Source organism: Protomyctophum bolini (assembly GCF_963924005.1).
Source record: "Protomyctophum bolini genome assembly, chromosome: 8".
Lineage (NCBI taxonomy): Eukaryota > Metazoa > Chordata > Actinopteri > Myctophiformes > Myctophidae > Protomyctophum > Protomyctophum bolini.
In genome coordinates, this window is record NC_137869.1 from 23,171,105 (window position 1) to 23,192,884 (window position 21,780).

A 21,780-nucleotide genomic window follows, 5' to 3' on the forward strand; every position below is an offset into this window, starting at 1 on the left:
ACTACAGTATGTTTGGATTATTGAGTCACCTTGAGTGAGAACCCACCTAATCTGATGACAAAGCAAATTGTCTAAATGTGCCCAAATCTTCAAAACAAGTGAACACTAGCTGTCTGAAAGAGATCCCTGTTAATTGGGCTTGGTTTGGCGTGTTGTCACGGCACAGTAAATTCACAACAACCACAGTCAGTGTAGTAATCTTAGAATCAAGCATGTTGCATTGCCACCTAGTTTGGAAAACAACATTGGAAACTATTTTGGAAGCGAGTTTGAAAGCTGGATTTCATTGAGGCAGTGAGGTTACTTCGTTGTTAGTTCAATGGCGTGTATCGTTCTAGACTTTTTTCCGAGTACTGGTTGAGTATACAATAAAAGTCCTGCATTAAAAATATACACATACAATATACTTAAACTACCGAATGTGAAAGTGCCAATTGCAGAATTGTTCATTTCAGAATCATTTTGATTGAACTGTAATTAGCAATGCATGAATGTGTTCACCGCTTTAATGTTGCAGCTGGTGGGGCTGGTTTTAATTACTTTATGTCCTGCTGGGTAGCTTAACCCTAGAGTAAGAATGACTTATATATTTGACTCGACTCTGAGATGTAGTGCAGTAGAAGTAGGCCTATTAAGTAGAATAAATTGGAAATACTAAAACTTTACTTAAATACATACTTGTAAATGCACTTTCTACTTTCCACCACTGTGTTGAATTTTCCAGTGTGTGGATACATCTTCCCTTTCCTTTTATATCCATGCATAAGGATTTCTCTTTCACATCACAGTATACTGTGAAGTCAACTGAACTGACAATAAAGAACCAAATTGAATTGAATTGGATTAAACAGAACTGAATTAGAAGCAAGCAATTGTTTGAATTTGCAGTCCATTAGTCTCAATGACAATGCTCATATCCATCCTCTGACTACGCTGGATGGACAACGGAAGCAGATAAACAACACTATATCCAACCCATCCACTGTTTTCTATTTCACGAAACATTTTAGTTTTTTCAGTCTGCATGCTTCTCTGAAGGCCAAAGCCCTCTTGGGCAAACAAGGCCATCTATGACATCGCCACCAGGTCCCACTTTACCATTAAACAAACACATTGCCATTGGTACACAGCCATAGATAGGACCGCTATTTCCCTTCCATCACAATAATAGGATTGTTGTTGACTGACAGCCTGTGCACCAATTCTGTTATATGGGTTTTATAACAAGGTGTGCACTAACAAAATCATAGCATGGTGAAATAATACACAGCTGGTCATACTTCCAGCCAGGCCTTTCCAGTTTCCACAATACTGTACATATATGCGTGCATGCGTACTGTACGTGCACGCACGCGCTTGCGTGTGCGCCAGAGAGAGAGAGAGACAGAGAGAGAGAGAGAGAGAGAGAGAGAGAGAGAGAGAGAGAGATGTGCAATTCACAAACTACACTGAAATTAGCCTGTCGCTATAAGTCCCACCCAAGCCCGTTGTTGGCCAATACCACATTAGCAACGGTTACTAGTTAGGAAACTCGGTCAAGCTTGCAATGCTGGTCAAAATGGTTAAGCAGTGTCAATAAATATATTTGACGTACAGCATGTGTGGGTTTGTTTTCTTACCTTATGAGCAAACTATAGTCCATTCCATGAATTATTTCGCTCCGTTGTGCAGTTTAATAGTAGCCTACATATTAGAAATAAAAATAGGCTCTCATTGACTTCCATTGTAACAGGGAAACAACTCTCAAACTCACTCTTTTAGAACACTAAGCTGATTATGACCGTTTTATTTTTAATAAAAAATATCAACGTTGTAAGTTTTTGTTTTGACTTCGGTGTTGCCACATTGTGTGAGAGATATAAGCCAACCCACCTCCAAAAACAAGCCAACTCTTAAAGCCAAATAAGGAAAAACAAGCCAAAACAAACACAATAATATGACCATCACCATATATAATCCTAATAAAAATATTGTATGCATTTATCATTATAAATACTATGTAGGCCTATATCTATGATAATTAATGTTTTGGTAATGTATTACAGTACTAATTATGGTAGCAAGACCACTCGCCCACTAATTATTAGCCTTAAGCCTTAAGTAGCGGGAAATAAGCAGACTTGGCAACCCTGTCAAGTTTGTGTGGAAATAAGTTCCTGTTTGCCTACAAAACGATCTGATTGGTCTGAAGTAGCCTCGGTCCCAGACTTACCATCCAGAACGTTGGATGTAAACGAATTTGTAAACAAAAGCGACTTGTTTACAAACGAGGAACACCAGAACCCTTCACTGTATATCTCCAACCAATATAGTTACTTTATAAATCTATCAAAAGACGAAAATAAGATGGCATGAGTTTTCCTGATGTCATAAACTGTCAGAATCAGCTTTTGTTGTGTTCGCTTATGTGCTAACTGACTGATTTTGAGAGCTGTTTCCCCGTTACAATGGAAGTCAATGAGAGCCTATTTTTATAGATACTATTAAACTGCACAACGGAGCGAAATAATTCATGGAATGGACTAATTTGCTCATAAGGTAAGAAAACAAACCCACACATGCTGTACAGCAAATATATGTATTGACACTGCTTAACCATTTTGACCAGCATTGCAAGCTTGACCGAGTTTCCTAACCTAGTAACCGTTGCTAATGTGGTATTGGCCAACAACGGGCTTGGGTGGGACTTAGCGACAGGCTAATTGGTGGATATTGACGAGTCTATTGCGTATTCTATACATTAAAGGTGATATAGGCAAGTTTTCAGTGTTTGTACACAGAATTGATCGAGTGTTTCCAAACAAATTAAAATCTAGCTCCACCCCCCTCCCCCCGTCATTCTATTGGCTGAGCCAGGTCACTTCAGGCTATGGGGTTGTTGTTGCTGCTGGGAGGGACGCTATGGATATTGCGCTCGTATGGCTAAATATGACATTAAAAAATTATGAATTTCTATCGATATCATAGTTACAACAATGACATTGAGTTGACATGTTTTTTTAAGGGTAACTGTAGCGTAATCACAATATCACAAGACTGACACGACGAGTCCCGCAAATGAGGAAGTAGGAAGTAGTGGAGCAGACTCACTGGCTCTCAATTCAATTATCTTTCATTTGTAATCGTGCATATAAAACATATTGCCCCTCAAATGCCCCAGCCACTACAGCATCGTTCATGTGAACTACTTTGTCCACGGTTATTCATCGCTATGATGATCAGCGACGGCTTGTCACCGTTGGCGAGCACGGGTTGAATGCAAGCTTCAAGCCGGCCGGACCACCAAACCATGCGCTATACATAGCGATTCTCATAATTTCAACAGGCTTACATATTACATCATAAACATACTATTTCACATGAACAATGGTGAAACTAAGATATGGGGATAATATTATACTTGCAAATTGCAAGTATAATATTATCCCCATATCTTAGTTTCACCAATGCGATTTCATTGCAAGTTGCAATGAAATCGCATTGCGTTTTCATTATAATACTGCTGGGTCGAACACACATGCAGTCACAGCCTCGCGCTGCAATTGGCTAAGACTCCGCGTCACCCCCCACACAGACCCTCCTCCCAACACGACGCTTCCGTCCCGCGACATAAACAACAGTGGATATAAACAGATACAAACACATAGAGGGAGACAAAGGGAGAGTGTATGTCTACAGGGCAGCAGCTCAGCATCAAAATATAGGGGAAGATAGAGGGAATAAGGCCACAAATATAGATAGATAAATATGTTGATTTTTGGCTGAAAACTTGCCTATATCACCTTTAACTCTTGATCGAATTATAAGTTCAGTATCAAATCATAGAGAATTAGGGTGCAGGTTCCAGTACAATGCAATTGTACAGGTTAAATTAATTTAAGAAAGTTAACTTGAATTGACTCTGACATCACATTAAATCCAGCCAATGGAGATATTGGACAAAATTATATTTTGCATTTTTAAGGAGCCACATTTATCAAAGGAATATCTGATCTGCTCCCATCAATAATGAACAGCTCAAATGAGCCAACTGCATCTATTCTTATCCTTTTAGTAATAATCTAAATCTAAATTTAGATTATTACTAAATCTAAATCTAAATTCACCCACAGATGTTCTGGCATCACTTCATTAATGATGACGCTCTGATATGAGAGGCTGACGAGATGCATTAATGAGATTTATGACATTATAAGAATTTAAAGACCCTGTCCAGGGTGGCTATTTCAGTAAATGGCCAGCGGTGAGCCCATTACAGATAATGACAGGTCCTAATTGAATTATGGAACATGCTGATGTCACAGGTGCCAAAACAGCCACATGCCGAACACAAGCCAATAGATTTAGTAGCAATAAGTAGGTCAACAACAAAACATTCGCGTTTGAATGATAGTAGCCTTTAGAGAGTTCTCATAACACTTTAGTGGAGTGATTCAGCCCCCTCAAAAGTCATTAACCAAAGCTTGACTCCGTTACACAAGCAAATTGTTTGCTAATTTGCTAATAGCTAAGGACTTCTGTTGCACAGTAGAGCTCGTGCTAAAGCGTTATCTTGAATAAAACCGTCGGATATAAATCATATAAATGAGACTGGGAGTTATATTAGTGGGCAGTTCCCAGCTGTGAAGGATGGTGAATTTGATGAAGTATGCCACTGAGAAATAATACAAAAACCTCCCCAGACAAATAGGTTAAAGAAAGAAAAGTTTTAGTTTCAGCCATAGTCCTTAACCACTTAAACCCTATACTTTAATTGTTGAGCCAAGTATAGACTCCATTATGGGTCTATATGTGCTCCTTTTCCCCTCTACACTAAATGTCTTTACTGAAAATAACTGATCTGCAAATTCACAACGCGTCACATTGCTCACCATTGTAGCAACCCTTCATTCATGACATAAAAGTCTAGATGGCCACAAATGTTCTTCACTTAAATGACAGCAAAACCGAAATAATTATGGCCATGACACCCCTATCCCGCCCCATACTTTTGGCACTTTCACACCCCCATCATCCGTCCCCATGTTAATAACCTTGGCATAAAATTATCGACAGCTCTTTTAAATTTGACCAGCCAATATCTTCTGTCATCAAAACCAGTTTCTTCCAAATGCGTTTGTTTGCTAAAGTAAAACCATATCTTCCCCCGAACCAACTTGAAACACTGATTCATGCTTTTATTTCCTCTAGATTAGATTATTGTAATGCTTTATACTCTGGCATCGACCAGTCCTTGGTCAGACGACTGCGCCTCCTCACAGGCACAATAAAGCACAACCATATCTCCCCTATCTTGGCCTCTCTCCACTGGCTCCCTGTCAAATTTAGGATTGAAATTTTGGATAATTGCTTTTAAATCCCTCAATGGGCTGGCCCCCTTTTACTTGGCAGAACTTCTTGAACACCATAAGCCGGTCAGAGCCCTGAGGTCAGCGCACCTCTCAATATTGTGGCTGCCCCTAGGCTCTGGAATAGCCTTCCTCTTCACATCAGATCCGCCCAGTCCATTGAAACTTCATAAGTCTCTGCTTTTGAAGTCTCTGCATTTTTTCGACCTGGCTTTTAATCACAGCCTAGTTTAATTTCCAACCTTTTATTTGTTCACCTCTTATCTTCTTATTATATCCATTATGTACCCGCTTGATATTGATGTATTGATATTATTTGATTGTATTGTTGATGCTATATGCTTTTTGACTTGTACAACACTTTGGTCGATGACAGTCGTTTTTAAATGTGCTTTATAAATAAAGATAAATTGATTTTGATTGTGAAGTTGTAGATATGGTATTTTCATCAAACGCCCCAAAATAGGGATACAATTCTTCCTGTGGTTAAAACTATTATGACAGACTATTAGCCACTGCAGTCTGTCAGAGCAGAGAGAGGGATAAGGAGATGGAGCATGGTCTAGTAGAGTCTAAAAAAATCTGGTACTGGAATGTATACCTTCAGTATAATGTATAATCTCTGAGCATGAATTAGCAATTATTAGACTGATAAAACTCTGAGGTGATTAGATTGTGAAAGACTATACTGTACATGAATATTGGTATACATTCATTTTCATGTGTTCCAGTTCACATTGTGGACAAGCAACAAAGAGCCTAATAATCATGCTGATCTGCTTGCCAGGGGGTCAATTTTGTTTCATCTGGCGAGGCACAAAGCATATCAAAAACACTGTTAATGGAAAGGACTGCGGAGCTTCTGCATTTCTAGTTCATACAGCATATAATATTCAGTGTTTGAGGGGATGGATGGATTGTGTGTAAGGACTGCTTCAAATAAATACACAACTACTAGTGTCTAGTGCTTGGTAATAATAACTTGAATTTATATAGCGCCTTTCAAGAAACCCAAGGACGCTTTACAATATAGAAAAAACAAACTAATTGCCAAAAGCCTGAGTGAACAAAATGTCTCTTCAGTGCCGACTTGAAAGAATCCAATGTAGACATCTGGCGAATCTCCAAGGGGAGAGAGTTCCAAAGGGCTGCCACAAAGAAGGTTCTATCGCCGAGGGTCCGCTTTTTAGCGTGACGGATGGTGAGGATCGAGCTCCATGTCCAAGGATCTCAGGTTCCGCTCAGGGGTGTAGTCCTTGAGGAGGTCAAACAGATACCGTGGGACATGGCCATGGAGGGATTTGTAGGTGAGGAGGAGCAGTTTGTAGGTGATGCGGAACTTAACCGGAATTCAGTGAAGGTGTTGGACATGTGCTGATGGAGCTGTGTGGCTACTGCTCTTTCCAAAGTCTTACTGAGGAAAGGCAGGTTGGAGATCGGCCGGTAGTTAGCAAAGTCATCATGTCCAAACCAGGCTTCTTCGGGATTGGGGTAACGGAGGCAATTTTGAGACAGTGGTGGGTACAGTGCCTGATTGCAGAGAGGAGTTGATGATGTTTGTTATGATGGGGCAGAGGGTAAAATATCCTTCACCAATGCATGCAGTGGGCATTGGGTCCAGGGAGCAGGTGGAGGCCTTGGCCTTGGTAGCCTTACTGTAAATTGTGTGTAATCCCATTCTTGCTGCACAGCTTTATTGCATTTTATATTACAATAGACTATCTTTTCCCATTATATGTGTTAACCACTTGAGCCCTATATTTCATACTTTCAAATATACTAGACATACTAGAGTAACTAGAGTATAGGCCTACCCGGGTCTACATAAAATTGACACGTTTAGGCCTGTTAGCAGTCCTCAGTATTTCTGATCCACAGCCTGCTCACTTTTATACACAGAGCATGGTAGGATGTAGGATGTTAGTTGCTTAATTGTATGATGCAGTTCACCTATATGGAACAGATGCATTCACTGTTTCTCTACTCAGTTATTCAGGTTTTTCCTTTTCTTTTATTTGCCAACCATGCTGTGTGTGTGTGTGTGTGTGTGTGTGTGTGTGTGTGTGTGTGTGTAGTCACCTTACATTCTGCAATATGTATTATATATTTTTATGCTATTTATATTGCTATTTTATGAATATTGCTGCAACTATTTATCTTGTTGATGCCGAGGAGCCGAACCCCGACAATAAAGAATCTTGAGTGCAACTTCTTAATTAGAGATACTACAGAAGAACATTTCATGCTCCACTAATATTGTCACCTTGAAACTACATGTTATTTGCATAATTATTGTTATGCAGCCCAATGCTTTAGTCTACTAATTGGACAGCTGCGAACAAAATAGTATCCGCTAATATGTTTATCAATGGGGCTTGGTGCGCTCTTGCCATGCCCCCTCAACATGGAATACATTGCATGTATATAATTATTTTACGTCCTTATGCAAATTGACGACTGGTCCATACTCCATATATCTAGGCTATTATGTTCCATGATTAAACATGATGAAACAGCTGCTTTACATATTGCATTAATTACCTTAATCGTGTGTAGGCTATTACCACTCACAGCTGGCATATAAGCATGCATGGCCTTACCGACCACACCGATCCAATGGACTAGACCTGAACAGTGAAATCTGAAGTTAAACTCGGAAGTTTCTGGCTGCAACAAAAAAAAAAGATCAGGTTAAAATACGGATTTTATTGTAGCCTATAGGCCTACTAGGCTATGATAAGACTAAGAGGCGTAAGAGCGCTGCACGGAGGAAGCTTCTCAATCTTAATTTACTATGTCCAAAAATAATCTAAATCTATCTAAATCAGCTATGGCGAGCGACATCGTCGGAGTAGAGATAGTGCCTCTTGAGTCTTTTAGGAACACGTGAGCCACGGAGCAGAGGAGGCACCAGAGAGGAGTCGGGAGTGGGAGAGGAGAGAGGGCTGGGTTAGGGGGAGTTGGCATTTTGGCAAACAAGGCACAGAGTAGGCTACACTATAAGAACAGGATGAACACTCGCCACAAGAGAGAGGGGGAGATAGCGCTGTTCAGTAAAGGTTTGGAATCGTCAGAACCAAAGCAGCACTTCACAAGCTCACGTCAGCGCACTGTGAAGATTCAAGAATCTCCGAATTGAAAGTGACTCTGACTCATTCAATCACTCCTCTGCTGTTTTCGACCGGCAGTTTTCTATGACACGCGGGGGGAGAAAAGAAGAAAACAAGCTTAGATGGTTAAAATTTAGTAAATTCAGCACTTAAGGCGAGGACAGCTCCACTCCGGCGCAGCCAGAAAGACTGAAACATTGATGCAGTCGCCTGAATAACTCTTTGCGTAGCCGACTAGAATGTGAACATTTATGCAGTAGCCTTCTGTAGCTATCTCGCGCAAGCTGTGGAAGAAGTAAAAAACATCTACTCCCGGAGAGATCCGTGATTGGCTCAATAATGTACCAGGGGCATTTACAGGTAAGGATAGGTTAATTATTGTTTGTTTTAGCATGGGAAACAATTTGCATATTATGCTTTTACGTGGTCGTTACACAATGACGTGAATAAGGAGCGCACTTCTAAATGAAGCCTAGTTCACGCCAATGACATTTTTACACGAGGGACATAAATTATGCTAATCACACTGCAATCTACTGCCAGCTCAAATCAGAGTGATACTTTTTAAGGCAGGCACCGGGCTGGTAATTGTGATTCTGAGAGCTGCAGGCTAATGTAATAAGTAATTAAGTAAAAGGTATATTGTGAAAAGAGAGTGCGCACCTCCATGGGCACCACAGCGTGAGTGTGTGTGTGCATGCATGTGCATGCATGTGTAGCCTAAACATCATCGTGTGTCATCATATAATTTACTGTCACCTTGACCACCGTGGCACGGAGGAAACCTATAGGCTTATAGTTCTGAGTCTGACTATAATAACAGCGCTCCACGCGTGCAGTTGCAGGCGCACGTGATGTCACGGACGTGTGACGTCAGTTGCCATACTGTAAATATATATAGGCTATAGAGACTTATGATGTTTCTTCGCAAATACTATAGAAGCAAGTATTCAGCCTCCCGGTGGGGGGGAGAGAGAGAGAGAGAGAGAGGGAGAGACACAGACAGACAGGGGGAGGGGGAGGGGGAGAGGGGAAGAGACAGACAGAGGGGGAGAGGGGAAGAGACAGACAGACAGAGGGGGAGAGGGGAAGAGACAGACAGACAGATGGGGAGGGGAAGAGACAGACAGACAGAGGGGGAGAGGGGAAGAGACAGACAGACAGAGGGGGAGAGGGGAAGAGACAGACAGACAGAGGGGGGGAGAGAGAGAGAGAGAGAGAGAGAGAGAGAGAGAGAGAGAGAGAGATCATGAAACCAAAACTGAAACAGTCAGCACTTCAAACCACACATTAATGGGATAGGCATATCCCATTCCAGTATATTCACAACAATGGACCTGTTTTGGCTAAGTTGAAACATTTCCATTGTGGCTGCTGAGTAAAAAGACACTGCTGTACATCCTGCTTTGTTTTGTCAATATACAGTGAATGTTTTGTGCTACTGTAGGCTAGTAGACACTCACATGTTAGTTACACCACATCTTAAAAGGAATCATCTGATAACTGAGAATTTAGAAAAAATAACTAAAAGAGAATTCATGAAAAGGTTGGTCGTGTGCAGATTTAGTCTGGCCTAACTTTTTTTTACTCCCTTTTCTACCTAATTTAGTTGTTATGCCAATTAACCCCATGTAGACATGTGTGTGATCCTACTGGCTCACCTGAGTACCCTCCACCGGGAGGACGTACACTAGACGTACATATAGACTATGGGCTCCATTTGTCGCCGCCGTTACCCGCGACGCGGCCCGCAAGTCAGCCGCTGCCCAAAAATTATGAGCTTGCTCTGTCCCTTAATGGTATTTTGGTCCAGCGTCACCTTCTATCTATTATGCAGACACTGGTATTTGTGCCTACAGGTGTGGTCATGGGCGTGTTGGCACGCTTTCCCCCTAAATTTGGTCACACACATTTGGGAAGGCACATAGTGGAGTTTAAAAGCACCCGTAAAGCTATAATGCCAAATTAGTTTGGTATAGCGGGGCACACTGCGCGCCTGCAATGGAGATGTCCGCGGAGTCAGGCTGTGTCATCTCTCCTTATTCTCCTACTCATCTCTTTGTAATTTTCCTATAATCAGCAGAAGTGAGTGCCTGCCACTTCCTTGTGTCCATTGTGTTTATGTATAGTCAAAGAAGTTATTTGGCTTGTGCCAGCCATTTGCTCATTCAGTTAGGTTAGGTTTAAGGTTAGGGGGGGTGCAGCACAAGTGAGACTTCAAAGCAATATAGCACTGGGCATAACGGGCAATGGATCTCTTGAAGGCAATGGCAAGTGGCACGATGATTGGTTTAATTATTTATTGTAACACCCAAACCACACCTATGCATAATGTAACAGGTATTTAGGCAGGTAACCAAAATACCAACTTTAGTGGGGGAACACACCTTCCCCACTGCTAAATCCCCAAACAGTGTATTTAGAATGCTCGAACAAAAATGGAGCCCATAGTCTTCAGCCTAGCGGAAACAATTGCATTGTCCAATTTCATATTTGAACATGAATAAATCGATGCATATACGCAAAGTGGTGATATTGAAAGATATTTAGTCGCTCAGTAATGTTTTGTATTAGAATAATTAAAAGTGAATTTACTTACTGTATGATTAAACTACTTCCAATGGCTATACCCCAGTAATTGGAAGTAGTTTAATCATAAGTAAATTCACTTTGAATTTATCCTAGTTGTCCGCAGACCCCATTTGAAAACCATGGAACTATGGTTTTGTGCTGCTACATGCTGGTGTAGTGATACTGGACACAAAGAATAGTTATTTTCTACAGCTTTAATTCCAAGAATCGGAACAAACCCTTTATAGGGAAACTTCACCCTTTTTGCATTTTTTTTAAACATATTAACAAATGTTAATGTCACTTTCCTGGGGTCTTTATGTGTGTAATATGTACGGTTTTAGATATTTTAGATTTTAGTAGTGAGCCCAGTGCCTCTGATGTCATGGACACTGCATGGGCTCACTTACTTCCTGGACTACATTAAGACAGCCCTCCCCCTATCCACAAGGAGGAGCATGACATCAGAGACACTGGGCTCACTGCTAAAATCTAAAATATCTAAAACCACATATTACACACATAAAGACCACCAGGAAATTGTTCTAAATCTTCTAAACGTCATTAACATATTCTGTTTTGTGTCCCTTTAAGACAAGTTCATAGTTTCAGCGTTCAGCATCCAAGTACGCTGAATGTACAATAGTTTGTGATGTCCTTGGTGCAAGAACATATTAATTACCACTCTCCTACAGAATGGGAACACACAACAGTGCACTGAAGTTCAATGCTGGAAAACAATTCAGTCCGCTTATCTTTCTACAGATGTGCAGTGTCCTTTTGACATACTGTAGAGATGTACAGCAGAACTGCCATGTAATTGAATACAGTGAGGTTGTATATACTGTATTGTCTGTATTTAAATATCCTCTGTATTTCTGAAGAATGTGCCTCTGTTACCCCGCTCTAATATACTGTATGTGTGAATATGATTATGTATGAGTGCAGTAACTGTGAGAGTATAATATGTGCACCACGTTCTCACGTATATCTGTCGGTATCGGTGTTATACGTAAAACCTTTTCCTTACAGAACATCATTCTGATTGGGGTCATTTAGAAGTTGTTATATTTCGTGTTTTCTGTTCTGGTAATCAAAAGTTTGCCCTCCCAACCTCACCCGGTCTATGTGCCCCTGAGCAAGAAGCGTAGCCCCTCACTGCTCCCGGGGCGCCATATTAATGGCATATCCCCACTGCTCCTGATAGTTATGATTGGTTAAATGCAGAGGACAAATTTCATGTATGTCGAAATTTACAGTGACAAATACACCCCAAAAGACTAAATTATTATTAATTGTAGTATCATCAATTGTCAGTGTTTGATTATCATATTTGAGTTATGTGCGCGTGCACACACACACACACACACACACACACACACACACACACACACACACACACACACACACACACAGAATATCGGCCAATATCTCTTATAGAGTGGATGTGACACACACTTCACAATTCATTAAATAGTTTGTTTTTTTGGGGAGGTGGCCTTTTTTCCGACAGCATTCTAGCCGACGGGGCAACGGTCCGATCCGCAGCGGGGGGACATTCGCTGCGATGCGAAAAAGCGATGGTCCGACATGCGCTGCTCCCGTGCTTGCGGTTAGGGTTAGGTTAGGATTGAGGTTTCGGATCAATATGCTGTCGGAAAAAAGACCTGCACCCGTTTTTTTGCAGGGACTTTGCAGGTCTATAATAACTTCTAATGCCAAAAGAAGACCAAACACAATTGTACCCTTTTCAAACCTCTTGCAGCAGACCTTTAGATCCATTTGATGCCATGTATTGTCCTCTAAGCTAGACAAAGCACTTACATATACAGTGTTGGGGAGTATTAAGCTACATGTAGCTGAGCTACGTAGCTTAGCTACATTTTGCTGTAGCTTGTGGTATTTTAGCTACATTCATATTTGTGTACCTCGTCAAGTAGCTCAGCTACTTTTTGGGTCATTTTTTGTAGCTTAGCTACTCAAGTTACAAGCTACAATTTTGGGTCTCCCAGAGGGGAGCAGGGGTCTCCCAGAGGGGAGCAGGGGTCTCCCAGAGGGGAGCAGGGGTCTCCCAGAGGGGAGGAGGGGTCTCCCAGAGGGGAGCAGGGGTCTCCCAGAGGGGAGGAGGGGTCTCCCAGAGGGGAGCAGGGTGAGGAGGGGTCTCCCAGAGGAGAGCAGGGTGAGGAGGGGTCTCCCAGAGGGGAGCAGGGTGAGGAGGGGTCTCCCAGAGGGGAGCAGGGTGAGGAGGGGTCTCCCAGAGGGGAGCAGGGTGGGAGGGGTCTCCCAGAGGGGAGTAGGGTGGGAGGAGGGGTCTCCCAGAGGGGAGCAGGGGGAGGAGGGGTCTCCCAGAGGGGAGCAGGGTGGGAGGGGTCTCCCAGAGGGGAGCAGGGGTCTCCCAGAGGGGAGGAGGGGTCTCCCAGAGGGGAGCAGGGGGAGGAGGGGTCTCCCAGAGGGGAGCAGGGTGGGAGGGGTCTCCCAGAGGGGAGGAGGGGTCTCCCGCATGTACATTCTCAATTTAACGCTGAAAAATAAAAAGTAGCTGAGCTACTTTTCCTATGTAGCTGTAGCTTTACAAGCTACATTTCTCCAGGGGTAGCTATGTAGCTTGATCAAGCTACTGCCATGGTGAGCTACTTGTAGCTTTACAAGCTACGCTTTCAAAGTAACTTCCCCAACACTGTACATATATAATGAGACGGTGCTGCTCTGGTAGCTTTTCGTTCTGAATCCAGACTGTTTGCTTAATAATGAGTATATAATGGTCTGGACTGGTAGAAACTGGATGTATAGCCCAATACCTCTGACAATAACATTTTCTAATCATTTTCGGAATTCCATTTTGGACTTGAGACGAAAAACAGTAGTTGTGGCAATTTAGATAGTCAACTAAAAAACCAGGCAGGCTCCTTAGCTTTGAACTTCAAAAGTTGTGATAGATTTGCATCTTGCGAATCTAATCTATCGCAAGATTATTTTTGGCCTCCAAAAGCCACACCCTGCCTAAGGTACTATACTGAACCTACTGTTCACGCTTCAAGAACCACCCAATATTGTTAAGGATGTTTATTGAATGAATAAGAAAGGACGAGGGGAAGGGGCATAGGTTCCGGGAGGGCTGCTGTCCCAGGAGTCTTTGGCAAGGAGATTGTTTGTATCATCTTTTGGCTTCGTCCCCCCGTCCCCCCCCCCCCCAGCGAGAGAGAGAGAGAGAGAGAGAGAGAGAGAGATATTATTCTGGCTTTTTATCAGTGTACTTTTCTTCATGGTTTATGTTTTGACACAATGAAAAGAGATAATTTCTTTTCAAGTTCGGCTTTTGTGAAGCCAAGGATACAATGGCCTGAATACAGAGGACTGTAATTGATAGCTTTTGAACTGTATAGGGGTTTGGTTGAGGTGGCTTGTCTTCAGGTCTACACTGTTCTTTACCTGCTATTCTCTGCATCAAAACCGTTTTCCTAGAAAAACACCACAGTATAGGCCTACTTGTATCAAGTACTGCTGCATTTGAAAATACATCCACACACTGATGGGGCTAGTCATCAGTATCAGAGTTTCATGTATGATTTTAGGGCTTAATGGACCAATTAGTATATACCATTGCAGTGCAACCCCATGTAACACCATGATTATTAACATTTTGAGGAGGCTTATAATTAGGCTTATGATCATGTTGTTACAAGCAGATAGGCCTGTAACCCCGCCTCCCTCTGTCTGAGCTACCAGAGTCATATAGATGATAGAGTTACCGTTCACTTCATGGGGCCAGTCCAATTCTACATAGACTTCTATTGGCGAAGAGTGACAAAGGCCTGAACCGGGAAGTTTACTGAATGCATTGGAGTCTATGGGCTTTAGAGTGAATGGACCAGGTGACCGGGCTGTTTTCTGCCCCCTCAAATTGGCAGAACTCTCCTTTCAATGGCTCTGTGAGCTACTACCTCTGTCATGTGACTAAATAATGCATTCTATGTATGGAAAATGTATACGGCTTTGTTCAGTATTTTTTTACTGCAAATTAGGAATCCAGAAAAGCAAAAACATTCATCTACAAATCTACATATCATCTACAAATAATATAACTATTACAAATATTAAATAAGATGGAGTTATCATGCTCGCCCGTAGGTGTAGCTTTGGCTCTTCTTAGTATGTACTTATGTACTTAGCCGACAGTCCTTATGTTAATAAGAAATGGCAAAGCCAATCAGCAGGAAGGTGAAGGAGAACTACAGCTGTTTACATTGGCTAGAAACTAATGGACAAAACATTTATTGCCAATCAAAAATAATAGCTAGGGACATTTCAGCACATGCTCAACATAGTTAGGGACAGGTCCCTACCGTCCTTACCCAGCTCTATGCCCTTGCTATTATCACTTCATTTTATGGGGACAATTTGGCAGCTAATGTCCAGTCATTGAAAACCAGACGCCTGGTCTGATGTTAATTGTCCCTACTGCTCGCTTGCATACAGTAACAGATGCATTTATCTTGACTGCAACTATATTCACACTATATTTTTGAAGTCGTTTTCAGCTGTGTGTACAATATTTGTGAAAGTGTGCATTTTCAATTGTGTTTTTAAGTCATTTTTGGCCATGTGAATAACACAGAAATCAGTCAGACCTAGATCAAGTAGCACTGGTACAGTATTTATGTAGAATTATCTAGAGCACCATATGGGAAGGATTCTTTGTATTCTGATCCGAGTGTCAGATCAAGTCTGAGAAAATCTGATACATCTTTGAGGTATACTATCACTGACTTACAAACATTCTTCTTAACATATTTCACTATGAAGATGTGACAGCTTTATGGATGCTAGTGGTATAAATCACAGCGGGTTGTGGGTCTTGATCTATTAGCCCTCCGTGGCTTAGAATTCTAGATGAGGCTTACATGCTCCTCTTTATAGAACAGCAACACAACACAACGACTCATGGTGGGTGCTCAACGTCTAGCTGTTTCTCCTAGAAACAGACACCCAGAGTATCCATTCTTATCCTGTGACAATGTGGCAGCTACAGTGCTGTGCACATCCAGTACTGGACAGAGTTTTGTCAAGGAAGTTAAGAAGGGTCCCATGTTCCATGTTTTCTTTTGGGGGTGTCCTCATAATCACCGCACAGTGAGCCAACATTGGGTGGATGAAAGTTCTTGGTGAGAAATAGGTGCCAGATGAAGGACACATTTTGTCCTCATGGTTAACTGCCATAGTATTGGCTATCGGGTTCAGCCTGCATGCGCTATATCAAAGATTGGCATGACTGGTGCAGGGTGGCAGAAAGGTATAGTGCCAACCTCCTGTCTTCCATTTCTTCAATCTTATTTGATAATGGCCAACAACAGTGCTGACCTTGCTATGCTGTAACTTTGTATTTAAAAATTGAATTTGCATTCCAGGCATACTGTAGTAGCTTATGCACACATTCAGAGTAATCTTCAACAAGTACTGTACCTTCAATTCCTAGATCACCAACAAGCCGGCAATAAGGAGATGGATAGGGATTGGTAGCCGACAATGCTGTGCTTGACTGACTGCGTAGGAGAGGCTTACTATCAGAAATACAATGGAGTCAAATAACATGGAAGAGACTGTTGTTGTCAAAACCATCAAGTTTAGTGAGCCTGGCATGGAGTACTAGATAAGATTGAGGCGGTTTCAGTGCTTTTCCCAAGGAGCAACTGGTGTGAGCCATGCTGATTCAGTACAATTGCTGATCCATTTAATCCCCAAAAGCTATTAGAGATACTGTTTCATTCAGGTACCAGTTTTCCATAGTGTGACATTCCTGCATGACAGAACACACTGTAGACAATTTTCCTCCAACTAACATTTACTAGCATATTTCGTATATGAATGGGGCACTCTGCTGAGTTCACATCTTCACCTGGCCTACCCAGGGCTGTGTAAGATGACATTGTGAGGCAGAACAAAGGGAAAAGGGACAGCCTTTGTGGCTGCTGCCCCCATACTCCACATTAGATCTGCCCACCAGTCCAGTAAGGTTTACATTTTCTATGGCTATTAAACACACACACACACACACACACACACACACACACACACACACACACACACACACACACACACACACACACACACACACACACACACACACACACACACACACACACACACACACACACACACACACACACACACACACACCATCACAATCACAAATCCGTTAGCATCTCCCTCAAGGTTGTTTTCTCTCCAGAGGCAACCTTGCTCCTGACAGAATCTGCGTCACTGACTGGAGTTCCCATTTCCCTTCCGAACCAGGACAGCAAGATTCCAGAAAGTCAGTCTGAAGTACTAATGCTGAATGCTAATGAAGCCCAACACCATCATTGCCTTGGTGGTCGACAATAAACAATCAAACATGAAGCTTGATTGACTTAATCAGATGTACTGACTGATGTAAGGTCCTGATTTAAAATACCCCAACACATGGTTTAGGGAGAAACAGCATTTAACCAGTTTTATGCAGAATACATTTCAAAGTGCATCTAAATAAGATACTTAGCCTTTGTCGACAAACAAATAATATCTAAATAGCATGAGCAAGTAACCAACAAACATATCTGCATACAGTGTAGCATCTATCAAAATAGTCAACAAAAATGCAAGTTGCGTTTACAGACATGCGGTGTGAAAAGACAGGCAGGGCATCTTCGAAAGATGTTTACCCGTACTCTACTCGTCCTATTTATACTATAGTCATGGGTCTGAAAGGGGTTTCCCACAATCGAGGTGGTCAACACTAAGCATGATGAAGGGGGACGTGGAGGCTATTCTTCCAGACAGGCTCCTTTAAAGCCTGTCCGATTAAAAAACCTTGATTAAAAACTATTTAATTGGCCTGTCTATTTCAGGCAACAGGATAATGAGTACAACCAGGTGGTATCCGGCTGGAACAAAAAGCCCTGCAGACAGTGCTATACTCCTGGCCTCAAGCGGTAATAGGGCAATGAGCATGGCTGTTTCTCCCACAGGCTGCAGTGGCTTATGGGGCCAAAGCTTTACCAGCCACAGTTGCTATTTTAGCACACAAATAGAACACAAATTGATTTGACTGATTATTATATCAGTCACTTTGACAGGTAAACAGCCACAGCCACAATTTAGTGGTATTTGGCTGGTGACTGTAGTGTGGGGATGGAAGCTGATGTTATACAATCAATCATCCTGCCATACCAGTATATCCATCATATTTGTGAACATTAAGTTCATGATAATTAAACATTCATCTTCATGATTCATCATAACTGCAGGTCCTATTATCTTGCACCTGGTATGTCATAAATAAGCCACTTTTGTCACTTTTCTGGAACAACCTATTTTCTGATCATACTAATAGTCTTACAAGTCAGCACTTTCTCAGCACATCAATAACATATTTTATGATTATATTGATGATATTATTGATGATCTTATTGAAAATATTTGTTTCTTTCAAACCGTAGAATCTTGCAATTACATATTTTCATCGTGTATTCTGGTTTGACAGAAGCCACACGTTTTTCATCTTTCACAATATAGAGCGGTTACACATCCCCAACCCCGGTGATCATTTTGACAATCAACTTGGTCACACTTTATTGATGAGTTTTGATGTTTTGATGCTTTGAAGGAGTGCAGGCTTGAACTGATATATCATCGCCGCTGGTAGAATCACTTGATGTCACTATCGGCCCGGGTGTGTAAATATTAAAGTATTCATGTTTAGCGTTTCGGGGTCACACCCCTACTGAAAAAGACTTCTGGCCCGATTAAATCGATCTCACCTTGGTATCTAGTCTCTCCACTGACTCACTGCATGGAGTCGATTACAACACACTAATTGCAGAACGTCGTTTCAACTATAGTCTCGCATAGCCAGCCAATCATAGATCGCTGCCTACTGATAAGTCTGGCAACGTCGAAATTCAGCGAATGGACTAAACCTGGGTGCTACAGCAGTTTTTAATTCAGCGAATGGGCTAAACCTGGGTGCTACAGCAGTTTTTAATTCAGCAAATGGGCTAAACCTGGGTGCTACAGCAGTTTTTAATTCCGTGAATGGACTAAACCTGGGTGCTACAGCAGTTTTTAATTCAGCAAATGGGCTAAACCTGGGTGCTACAGCAGTTTTTTTGTCAGCAGTCGGCAGACGTACCGGTAGGTGCCCTCAAAATGGCACATTTTGCCCACACTGAATGGTGTTTGTGTTTCTGTGAGGGGAGAGAAACGGATTTGTTTGTGAAACCCCTTGGTTGTTAAACCTCTGTTGGGGTCCTGCCGGCAGAGCAGGAGAAAGCCGACTAAGAGGAGACTAAGAGGGATTCAAGGATACATCAGCAGCGGTTGTCCCATAAGCTGATTGAGGAGGCAGGGAATTCCTGCTCTGCTTGGATTGCATGGGAATGTAGTTATTCACTGTCATCAGGGTTTTAATGCTGTCCTTTTCTGTTTGAGAGCATCTTGGAGCATGAATGATAATGAATGAATAATGCACGACAAGAGACAAAGGGCAGAACGAAGAGGAGAATGTAAACTCCATACATAACCGGGTTGGAACTCTTATCGTCCTTTGTTTTTTAATCCAGTGTTTAATCTGTCTTGACCGGCTGAGAGGCTCCTCTGGCCCTGTTGGAAAAGCCATATCGGATGTCATCTATTTCTAGTAGAACAGCGCCTCATGCTCTGGAGGAGAGCTGTGTGTGTGTGTGTGTGTGTGTGTGTGTGTGTGTGTGTGTGTGTGTGTGTGTGTGTGTGTGTGTGTGTGTGTGTGCGTGTGCAAGTGAGATAGAGAGACTCTGACTATCAAATGTACATACATTTAGTTTAGATTGTATTGTTGTAGTGTGCCTTTTGCTTTGGCAATGTAAGCGTATGTTTTCTCATGCCAATAAAGCCATTTGAATTGAATTGAATTGAGAGAGAGAGAGAGAGAGAGAGAGAGAGAGAGAGAGAGAGAGAGAGAGAGAGAGAGAGAGAGAGAGAGAGAGAGATGCTGCGTGTGTGGCATGGGGCCTGCTGTTTGCACTGCTTTATTTAATTTCCTCTGTTTGAAGTGACACTGGGATTCAAATTAAAAGCCGCCAGGTATCTGTGTAAAAAGACACTGGCACTCGTCAACACAGGCTAAGCCAGGTGTTGGGTGGGTGGATACACAGAACACAAGGTGCTTATGCTAGTATGAAACATTTCCATGCTGCAGAAACCTCTTGGTCCTACAGTAGCTTCTCAAAGTGGTTCCTTGTGGGGGTTCCAGGGGGTCCCCAGCTAAATGTGTTAATATAGCATTAAAATCAGTTTAACCACTGTTATCCTACAGCATATTGGCTATTTGATAGTGTATACAAGCTCCAGCTTTTACACACATAATGCCTATATAGTATTTATTTTACATTTGAACTACACAAATCTTATATGCAGGTCCCTGGCACAAAATATTTTTACACAAGCGAACATTTGGCTAAAAGAGCTGACCAACAAGCGTATGACGACTTGTAGAATAAGGGGTGATCAAAAGGTAGATCGTGATCTACCAGTAAACTAGATCACAAAGGCTGTGCAGATAGACCACGTCATTCCCCTAAAAATATTTTTCCCCTAAAAATGTGAGACACGGCACGACGGCAGATGAGATGTTCCTTCAGAAAGATTTATTTCAGAGTACAGCACAGCACACAGCATAGGCTCACAGCAGATGCACCTCTGACGGGCCTTACACCGTCGGAGAGAATGACCAACTTACATTCAAAGTAATGGAATTAAGTACAGTTTCACAGACAGAGGTGAGATTCACTGCTTCTCTAAAGATGAGATGCTTACCCATTGATCAACCATTTGTTCCCGCTATCAACACAAATTGCTTTGTTGCACAAATTGCCACAGGAGAACTCCGTTTAATATCAGGACAGGAAATGTCTTTGTTGAGAGGGCCCGCATCTCTGTACCAGAACAGCTAGTGACTTTAGGGTCTCATTGGTCAAAAGGCAGGAAGTGTTTATTGCATGTCCGGTGAGAGGAGGGATCTGTGTTGTGGTCATTGTGTTTATAACAAGTTGCTTTTCATTTCTCTGGGCTAATTAAACTCTGCCTCAAAATTGGCTCCGGAGACTTTGTTGAAACGGTCAACTTGCATGTACATTTTTCACATGCTGTGTTTTGTAACGATTTCATCTCGTGTTTTACCCAAATAAATGCTGAGATCTTGCAGAACTTTTCATGTGCATTCTCCTATCTTCTCCTCTACACTCTTGTCCGAGATCGGGGATTTTAAACGACACAGTTAAACTCATTAAATCATTCTGAATTATTGATTTAGTCAAATCCCACTTCATTATTGAATGCAAAACAGGTTAGCCATAGGCAAACAAAAATATCCTAATAAAATGAACACACATCCCAAAAAAGAAAACTATGAAACAGGTGTATTGGACACAAGAAATATACTGGAAAGTACTGTAGCTCCCAAAGTAGGCTAGATACATTTCAGTATCCATGCTTTTTTCAGAACTACCTTGCAGGGAACTAATTGACAATGTGTTTATTTCCCTTTCCAAACCAAAATATCCTATTGCCAGTATAATGCTTTGAAAATAAGTTGCAGTGTGCGATTCAAATGGAGATCGTGACTCGACGGACAAATGGGAAGTTAATGTACTCCAATCAGTGCTGCATTTGTTAGATATCCTGATTGCATTGTCGAGGGGCTCAAATTTTGCCGTGTGCCAATGTTATTCTCAATGTCC

The 21,780-nt window shown here is 41.9% G+C and overlaps 1 protein-coding gene across 1 annotated transcript in view; it reads left to right on the forward strand.

The window, feature by feature from the left end:
• The first annotated feature begins 8,417 nt into the window (after positions 1-8,417).
• Positions 8,418-21,780, forward strand: part of pex5la (peroxisomal biogenesis factor 5-like a) — a 98,765-nt gene continuing 85,402 nt past the window's right edge. The window contains exon 1 of the mRNA XM_080769534.1: positions 8,418-8,818. Coding sequence (XP_080625660.1) covers positions 8,798-8,818 — 21 coding nt within the window. The 5' untranslated portion in view covers positions 8,418-8,797. The remainder of the gene's footprint in view (positions 8,819-21,780) is intronic.